Source organism: Salvia hispanica, chromosome 6, assembly GCF_023119035.1.
Source record: "Salvia hispanica cultivar TCC Black 2014 chromosome 6, UniMelb_Shisp_WGS_1.0, whole genome shotgun sequence".
NCBI classification, from domain to species: Eukaryota; Viridiplantae; Streptophyta; class Magnoliopsida; order Lamiales; family Lamiaceae; genus Salvia; species Salvia hispanica.
This window is the reverse complement of record NC_062970.1, coordinates 35,912,770-35,922,791: the sequence shown is the minus strand read 5'-3', so window position 1 is coordinate 35,922,791 and position 10,022 is coordinate 35,912,770. Positions and strand designations below refer to the sequence as shown.

The following is a 10,022-nucleotide window of genomic DNA, read 5'->3' as shown; positions in this document are numbered from 1 at the left end:
GATCGCTTCACTTTTCACTTTTTTCCTTGTTTATTTTTTGTATTTCAGTTTTTCTTGCCCATTTTATACGAAAGATTGCTCCACAAAATTGATTAAACTCCAAATTTTATTCCTTATATTTGCAACAAAAAACTTGTTGATCGTATACACATTTTCTCTTGATTTCAAACAATATATGGTTCTGAATTAAATTTAGATTAAAACTTAACGGTCAAGTGTATTTTGAACAAATTACTAACCTAGTTATAAATCTGATTAGTCTGATTAACCTAAATAATTTAATATTATAGTAAAATACTTTTACATTAAAGTAAACTAAATTTGATAAAATATTTTATTTATAATAAATATTAAATATTAAATATGTGAATATTTTATAAATTTTAATTCAATTTAAATTTTATTATAGGTAAAAGAATATTTATAAATATTTATATTTTCTATGGCATGTAAAAAATTTATTTTATGAAATATTTTTTGTCAGGTAATTTTATAAATTTTAATATTAAATTAATTAGATTAATCTAGTTAACTAAATTCAAAATTAAATCACTAATTTGGTCAAAATGCGTTTAACCAGTAAATATAATGAAAATGTTAATTCCGGATCAAAACATATTGTTTGAAATAAAAAGATAATATATTAAATGTATAACACCAAAATATTTTTCTCAAAAAATATAGGGGATCAAATTTGGACTTTAATCTAAAAAGTTCACTAAATACTAGTAGTACTAATTTACCAAAATTCGTCGAAAGAGATTTTCCTTCACAATTATCCAAATTTCTATATCAACTGACATTTTTTCTTATCTATGAACTTGGATGAAAAGGACTAGTCATAATAATTTTATTTTCACCGGATGATACCATTAATAGTTTTGTTCGCCACTATTTTTGTACTCCACACATTTTATACACAGTAATAATTTGCCAGCACGTGATAGGCAAATTAGTAATGCTATAAAATATTTAATGCGTATAATTATGAAAATTTGTCAAACCAAACTTTCGTATAGGGTACTTTTATTTTCTCAATGAAAAAGTAACATATCATTAACAAAAGTGGTTGAGACTAGTATAATTTAAATTAGGAGTACCGTCAGTTTAATTCTATCAAATCATAATCAATTAAAGAAACAATTTATATTTACAGATTTTCTTCTTTTTATGTTGGAAGTAGTTGCCTTGCTTATATTAGTATAGATTTTTTTTTTACTTTTTTTCCCACTTTGGCATTGAGTTTTTGCTTTTTGGTTTAATATTATTTTAGAATTTAGTGGACCAGTTTGTTATAGATTTTTTGCTTTATTGTGGATCAGTCTGCTAACCACTTTTTTGATTATTTGTGGCATACTTGGCTACTTGCTAAAAAACTGTGAAATATATGGGTAATCGATAGTTTTTATGTAATTTGCACGTGAATTTTAAATCATGATACTAAAGGAATAAATTTTACAAATATTTTTTCTTCTAATCATATTAATGCTTGACGTGGTCGTATTTACATCAAGATACGGAGAATCAAGAATGTGTAAAATATATACTCTTATTATGAGATTTGCATATAAATAGATGCAAATCGGGCATTTATGAAATAGAGATATACTAGTGTATTATAATTATACTAACAGTAATATAATAATTATAATAATAATTATATTCTCATGGAGTCTAGAAATTTGCCCTGAAGCCTCCTAGAAAAGAAGCCATTAACATACTCCTCCATTGACAAAGTTTTAAATATTGGCTTCTGATTAGCCAAGAGTGCTGGGGATGGGCCCACGTTTGCTTCAAAATTAGGGTTAAAAAACATTGCTATTGAAATTCTCTCTTTCTCTGAATTCACTGTTGCCCTATGCTCAATGCTCTTGTACAATCCATTGCTCAACACCTGCAAAACATGAAATGGGTTTATTAATGAACCAAGTAAATAAGATTGAAATAAAAACAAATAAAATATGTTCCAATGCTTAATAAATGTATCTTAGCGAATCTAGTCAATAAATAAAAAATAAATTGGACTGGAATTATTTTAATTCTTAATTAATGTGTATGAATGAGTCAAGTCAATAATTTAAGAATGACGCCAAATAGTATTGTTATACTTCTCAACTAAAATGGAGTAATATTATTCTCCCATTATATTAATTAGTTAGTTCAATTTCCATATTTTATGGAAATGAACAAAGCCTACTATTTTTTCGGGACTAGACAATACCCTCTTTCAGCTGGTTTGAAGCATATACATGCCACACATTTATATCCTTCTTGACCACAAAAATTATTTTAAAAAATAGTAGTATTTATGTTTTATTTCGAACTACCAAATTAAATCGCATTATTGATTAGAAATCAAATGAAGATGGTGCTAAAATTTTGGTGTGGTCAATCTCAATTATTAAGTGGTCCATATACCATTAATTATCAATAATAATCACATATTGGGATCACCTATATTTGCATGAGAATGGGCGACTTCCAAATAATAATGGCAAATTAAATTATGATGTTTTTTATATCATTCTTTTATATACATAGACAATATTACTTTATAAAAACCAGGCACGTTTTTAAAAATGTAGACATCTATTTTCTAACAAAAAGAATCACTATATATGTATCTATGACACGTAATTGCAATTTTCATAATATTAGTATAATATTCTCATGGATTAGTCAAGCCATCTTTGATTGAGTAATCAACTTTAAAGGTGGTCGTTGATAATTTATAGTAATTTAAGGCCGGGGTGATGAATATATACTCAGATGAAATAATCAAACCTTATATTTTATGTTATTGCCTAGAGTTAATGATAATGAAAGGAGATGAAAAAGCAAGAAAGCATTGACCTCAACAATGTCACCCAAATTGACCGCCAAAGCCTCCGGCAAGAACTTGACAGGCATCCAAACTCCATCTTTCTTGATTTGCAAACCTTCCACGCCGTTGACTTGGAGGAGGATGGTCACGCCACTCCCGTCCGAGTGTGGCATCAGCCCGATAACCTTGTCCGGCTCAGGGCAGGGCGGGTAGTAGTTCATCCTCACCGATTGCATCCCATCCTCAAACATCTCTTCAATCTCTTTCACGTCAATCTCCAGAGCTCCCGCGATCAATCCCAAAATCCATTTCGCCACCTTTTGCAGCTCCGTTATGAACCCCTCCAGGCTCTCCCTGTGCCACCACACCGCCTTAATAAAAATTCAGTGGTTCAGACATATATACTGAGCTTTGTTATTATTAATAAAAATTTATATATATTGACCTTATTTTTTCCTATTTAGTAAAAATTCAGTGGTCTGGACATATACTGACCTGAGAGGCTTGGGGAGCTCGGGGAAGAGATGAGGCTTTCTGCGACGGATGGGGTTGGTGATCATGTAGAAGCGATCGGTCCAATCCACCTTCTGATCGCCGCTATTCTGAAGCAAATTCTGGCCATAGCCCTCGAATTCTCCTGCCCTAATTTTGTACTTTAATCTCTCCTCCAATGGCATCGCGTAGAACTCATGAATTTCTCGCCTCAGCTTCTCCAGCAGCGAAGCGTCTAGGCCGTGATTCACTAGCTGCATTCAATGTCATGTATTTGGATTTAAAATTAATTAGTTTGTTTATTTAAAGGTTCGAGAATGTTCTAGAACCTGGAAAATGCCCCATTCTTTGCATGCGGAGTGAAATTTTTCGAGCTCCGAAGCCTTGGCTTCGGCGGCGGAGGAGAAGCTCTTCATGTCGATGATCGGAACGGAGAATTCTGACTGGATGGCGGGTTCTGGATCGATTACGTATTTTTGTGGGATTTCTTGGATTTTGGTTTTGATGAGTTCTTGGACGCTGATTTGCTGAGAAACTGCCATGTTTTATGAATGACAATTGATGCAATAGAAATGTGTTTGATTAAGGTTTTTCTATGTTTTTATTTATAGATGGGGAAGGGTGGGAGATGTGAATGCATTTACTCAATTTGATGGCTATATAACTCTATAACCTTTGGTGAAAATGAAATTTACAGCATAAGATTATTGAGGATATATCATATACGTGTCGAGCTTGTATGAATTGGGATTTCAAAAATGGTAGTACAATTAATTTGTGTTTATCTCGAGCAACCAGCACGGTTAGTGGCATTTTTGTTATTACAAATAGTTAAGTATTGTGTTTAGTGGTAAAATTGCAAATATGTCTTTGTAATATCGTATCGGTTTGGATGTGAAGCTTTACCCAACATGATTAAATTGTTTTTATCGTCTCAATTATAAATTTGGCCTTTTTTCATCGACTTCTTTAGGAAAATGTGCAAAAATATTTGTGGGTATTAAAAGTGGTAATAGATCTATTTTTTGAGAAACGTATAATTTAATTATTAAGTTTTCTTTTATGGTTAATTAAATTAACCATAAAATGTCCAACGGTCTGTTATTACTTAATTGTAAGGAGAAGCAAGATGATAAAAAGCGATTCAAATATCTCTTCTCTAATTTTGTTAACTTTTTATTCTAGTTAAGTTCTAACACTAGTTAAGTAGAGGGACACAAATACGACTGAGTTGCACGACCAAATTTTTTCATTTTTAAATTTCAAAAGATTTTATCAGTTGATGAAAAGCAACATTCAGTCTCCCAAATATACACATACTAATATACTATCCCATCAAATCTCTCTTGATTGAGTTAGTTGGTTTTATATTATTGGGAAATTATAAAGAAGAAAAAGCAGACGAAAAAGTCAACCAAAATACTAGTAATATACCACCATTGATAGTATATTATTTAAGGGATTAGATTTTTTCCATGAATTTTTAATTTGGAAAATAATATCGCAAACTTTATCAGAATTTATTTTTCCACTCAAACTAATATTTTGAACTTTATCAGCATCGGCGAAAAAAATCCAGCAAATGATATCATGATACAAGATCTTTTTCGTAACTTCTCGACAAATTCAAGAGCTTTAAGTTCGTCAATCTTTGAGGATAGTTTTTTGTGAAGTACACCCTCCAAAATTGTTTTTCAATCCATTAATATAGCTGGAAATTTTAGCTGGTGGGAAATAACAAACTCGGATAAAATTTGTGATAATATTTGTTAAGTTGAGAGTTCGTGGGAAAAAACTAACTTTTCAAAAGTTTCATGATATTAGAGACCAATATCCCATTGTTTAAAAGGTAATATCAAAACATATACCTAGCATAAAAAGTAAAAACAATGGCATTCAAAAATAAGATACAGATTTATAATCACTTTATTTCAAGTAAATTGGTTTATATTTTTTTATAAGAGATTCCAAATTAAATGAGTTAAATTCTTTGATGACAAAAATTTACACTTTTAATCCTTATTTTTTTATTTCATATTTTAACTATTCTCTTTTTATGTTCTTTCTTTAACTATAAATATTATCTACTAAACTTAGATCGTTTGTTATGGCAAAAGGCATAATATGGAATGTTGTAGATAAAATGCAGCATTTTAAGCATTGAACACATGCAATTTTCTTTTTCGACATTTCCATTCTTTCTCTATTTTCTTTATGTTTTATTTAGTATTCAAAAAATAAAAGTGTCCAAAAAGAAAAAGATTAAAGAAAAAAAAGTTGTAAAAGAAACGGTCTGTGCCTTCGATGCTTAAAATGCTGTGTTTTGTCTACGATGGATCCATTTTCATTCCCTCTGATTTATTACTAAATTTTTTCTCCACTTAAATTATTATACACTAAATTTGAAATTGCGTGTCGAAATGCATTAATTAACTTGTTATGAAATGAGTATTTCATTGAATGAGTTCTTCAAATAATATTATTAAGAGTGTTTTCATTGATATTCTCGCTTTCTCTTCGTGTTTGAACTGTGTGTATGAAGCTTCAAATTGAAATATTTCAACTTGAATAGACAACAATTGTACTTGTTCGCTTTGCAATCTAGGGTTTTTTTTTCATCTTTTTCTTTGTATGTTTTTTCTTTTTCCTTTCTTTCCTTTCTTTACGGTCATAAAGGGAATTTTGTAATTGTTAATTAAGAATGTTTCTCACTATTTAATCATTCAACGACTTATAACACTTACATTTTCTGCTTTGATTATGATTTCAACTTAATTGTTTTGTTCTAAATTTAGCAAAATATATGTAGATTAAATTTGTAAATTAGGTCTTTTTTTGTATAACTAAGAAAATAGTATGAGTAATCGGCAAATGATAATTAGTCGTCTAAATATTGAATTCTAGGTTGATATTAATTGGCTTTAATTATGAAAATGAAAATATAGACATAGCTGGCCTAGGCATCTCGCATTCAATTTCCTAATCAACATGTTTTCCAGTAACCTCTGCACATGCTTGCCGTCCATGACCAGATAAATAATAAATTCGGTTGTAGATTCATTAATTATATGTTAATTAGCTTCATATAATTACATTTTAATTAGAAAGAAAATCAAATGTAATATATAAAGTTAGTAAATATGGGAGTCATTATTTTGTAAAAATAAGTTGATGTACCTTCGTTTTTCATTGAGAAAGTTCATGTTTCAACAAACTAGGCACCTTTTTTTTTTGTTAAAGAAAATGGATAGTTGCTTCTAAAATTCCAATATTTGATTTTAAAAACGGTGTAGTTATGTGTCAAGCTTCAGTTTTATAGCAAAGTCGGCAACCTACCGATTTAATTTGGTGTATCATGCGGCTCGTGTGTTGTCCACATAACTAGGTCGTAGGGCTCCCAAAATTACTAATTTGAACAATTTAAGGAAATTGTAATTTACATGGTGGACAAGAAAACATCAAAATTGCTCATCAACAATGCGAATCAGACAATATATAAATCTAGTTTACTAAAAGTGGTAGGAGTATTAATTTTGGGGTGGAATCTAGAGCGATCAAAACCAAATGTGTTCGTGTTTAGAGCATCCGCAGCGGCGTCTCGCTGCGGTCTCGGTCTCGTCCCGGCGAGAGACCGCTGCGAGGCGGCGTTGTGGGTGCTCCATCTCGTCACTTAGCTCGAGGTTGAGGGACGGTTGGCGGGCTGTCTCGCCACGCACCAGCGCCACGTGGCGAGCTTTGGCGCAGTGTGATGTTGGATATTTTAGTGTAATTGGGTTAACTTGATTGATCAGTATTATCATAATGATACATCATATAAGTATGGAAGTGCGGAGTGCACGCTTATTTGAATTCATTATGATGGAGGGGGTCCGGGGGCAGCTCCCCCGAGTAGCGGGGTCTAAGGGGCAGAACCCCTGGCTGGGGTCCAGGCCGGCTTGGAAATTTTTTATTTCCAACGAAGTTGCTGTGTAAGAAATTCATCCGAAAATGTAATTTCGAAAGTCAAAGGACTAGTTTGCAATTTCGGAAACCTTTTGAAAATTAGTTATTTTCGGTTTTCCCCCCAACAGATGCACTGGTTCATCTACAGATGCACTGGTTCATCTTGATAAATCTGGTCGATTCTTTTGGTTCTATATACTTCTCGAACATCAACATATAGAAGCTCTGATTTCTCTGAATTGTATCCGATCAAATATTTTGGTAGAACCACCGAAATTGATTTGATCTGAAAGTGATTTATCACGACTTTCAGATTATCCGTTTTTGTTCAATATTCAAAATCTCCCTAACACGTGACGCCCACTCACTGGCCCGCGAGTGGGTGTCGATTTTTTGCTATTTTAAAAATATTTTTTAAAAAATCTGAATTAAAAAAAAAATTGTAGTACCATTTTTTTCTGCCGTTTTTTTTACCCTTTCTTTGATTTTTTTTTTCTTTTTTTCCCACATTCATCTATAAATAATTTAAGGGTGCAAATTTTAATTTCTAGTATTTTAAATTGTTTTTTTTTATTTTTTTAGAATTTTAATTATGTGTTTTTTTTTTATTTTTTTAGAATTTTAAATTGTAATTTTCTTTTATTTAATGAAGTGTTTTTTATTAATTGAATATATTGGAAATAAAAATAAAAAATGAAAATTGAATGAATAGTACATGGATGAGATGGTTAAGAGATGAATGGATGCAAATGTTATTTCTTAGTTAAGAGATGGGGTAAAAAGTGGATTTCGATATCTAAGAGAAATACTTTTTGGTCGAATATATTTTTCAGGAAAGTAATGTCGTTGGAGATTATGATTCTTGAAATATAAGTCTATGTAATATGATTCCTAGATTACTTTTGTTTCAAATTACTAAGGTAAGTTGTTAAAATTTTAAAGTTATAGTATTAATAAATTACTCAGTTAATTAATTGGCATAAATTACTAACTTAATGAATTAATATAATAATTAGAGTAAGATTTGTAATTAAATTTAAATTGACAAAATATTAAGATAATTTATAATTTTGGTTTGCATACTAAGTTACTAATCAGGTACATAATAATATTCATTAAATTATTATTTTATTATTATGATATATAGTTTTGATAACATATTAGTAACAATAATATAACAATAAATCTGATTAATATTATAATTATAGGTATTTATTACTGTTATTATTCAATATGGTTCATAGTTTTAGAATTAGATTAAGATTTCCATAGTTATTAATAAAATTATTATTATTATTATTATTATTATTATTATTATTATTATATATTTAGAATTAAATAATTACGTTATAATTATCTTTATAAGGAGTACCGATTAACTATATAATAATAACACTAATAAATGATATAATAACAAAATTATTCCTAATGTAATTGGGTAAGATTAAAAAAAAGTGTATATTAAGAATCCTAAAACTGATAATGGATTCTGACCATTTGTCCTATCTGATTAAAATTCAAATAAACACTACATTATAAAATTTTAGACTACTTTTTAACATACTATCCTGGAAAAAAACCATGTTCTAAGCATTTCAAGTAACGTCAAAAAAACTTATTGGTGGCAAACCATTCACATGCTAGAAAGCTAAGTTTGTTTTCTTTTGAGTTCACAGCTAAGCGCTAATGTAGTATGCCAATTTTTCATGGGAATTCTACCCACTAGGCCACTACTAATGTATCCCTTGAAAAAAGAATTAGCATAAAATTTAAGACATTGATGTTTAGTACTTCTTCTATTCTTCGCTATTTGACACACTTATTTAAAATAAATAGAGAAAATAAAAAAAAATGAATAATATAAAGAGAATAAAATATGAATGAAAAAGTAAGTTAATCATTACCATATACTCCCTCCATCCAAAAATAGGAGTTCTATTTAGTAAAGACACGAGTTTTAAAAAATGTAAACAAAAGTGAGTTGAATAAGTTAGTGGAATATGAGGTTTACTTATATTAGTTTTATAACAAAATGTGAGTGGAATAAGTTGATAAAATGTGAGGTCTAATTACCATTTATAGTAAAAGTGAAATATGACTTTTATTGTGAGACAAACTGAAATGGCAAAACAAAACTGTTATTGTGGGATGGAGGGAGTATAAAATTATAACTCAAGGAACTTTCAAAACTGGAAAAACGACTCAACTATCAAAGAACACAGATACTAGCGGATTCAATTAAGAACAAGGGGTACCATTGTACCCCAAAATATGGAAGTATCCTAGCGGTGAATGCATCACCCTTCCACGTAGGGGTGGCGAAACGGGTTACCCGCGGGTATCCGCACCCGACAAGTCGGGTACCAGTACCCGATTTTAGCCAAATTTATTGTCCTAATACTTGCCCCGCGACATATCGGGATTACCCGATACCCGTGACGTGGTATCCCGTGTTGTAACATATATACTAAAAAGCATTTTTCGAGTTTATTTTGAATTTGATAAATTGCTTGTATATTGTAAACACTCTTCATTTAATGAGAATAATAAATGTTTTCTTCATACTGTGTATTTTACTTTAATGGGTATTGACCGTATTTAATTATATATTAAATTATATAATTAAAGCGCCGGAAAGTAAAATCAGTCTATGTGATTAATTGCGCAATTATATGTTTCTACATGTTCAAGCATGAAATTGAATCGACCCACATAATCACCTAAATAGATTCTTTTGTGGATTTATTTAATTTGCAATTTCCGC

At 30.2% G+C, this 10,022-nt stretch overlaps 1 protein-coding gene across 1 annotated transcript; it reads right to left on the bottom strand.

Annotated features, from left to right (window-relative positions):
- Positions 1–1,533: 1,533 nt before the first annotated feature.
- LOC125193493 (protein SRG1-like) lies at positions 1,534–3,878 on the bottom strand. The gene is made up of 4 exons (XM_048091292.1): positions 3,646–3,878; positions 3,320–3,570; positions 2,854–3,178; positions 1,534–1,894 (listed from the first exon to the last, which is right to left on the bottom strand). The coding sequence occupies exons 1-4, from the start codon at positions 3,856–3,858 to the stop codon at positions 1,658–1,660; spliced, it is 1,026 nt and encodes a 341-aa protein (XP_047947249.1). The 5' UTR covers positions 3,859–3,878; the 3' UTR covers positions 1,534–1,657.
- Between the last annotated feature and the right edge of the window lie 6,144 nt (positions 3,879–10,022).

Bases quoted from the DNA above. Each gene is read 5' to 3' on its own strand.
- LOC125193493 (XM_048091292.1), bottom strand. From the start codon at position 3,858: ATGGCAGTTTCTCAGCAAATCAGCGTCCAAGAACTCATCAAAACCAAA. The intron at 3,571-3,645 runs GTTCTAGAACAT...CATTGAATGCAG, and splicing joins AAGAATGGGGCATTTTCCAG to CTAGTGAATCACGGCCTAGA. The intron at 3,179-3,319 runs GTCAGTATATGT...GTGGTGGCACAG, and splicing joins GAGCTCCCCAAGCCTCTCAG to GGAGAGCCTGGAGGGGTTCA.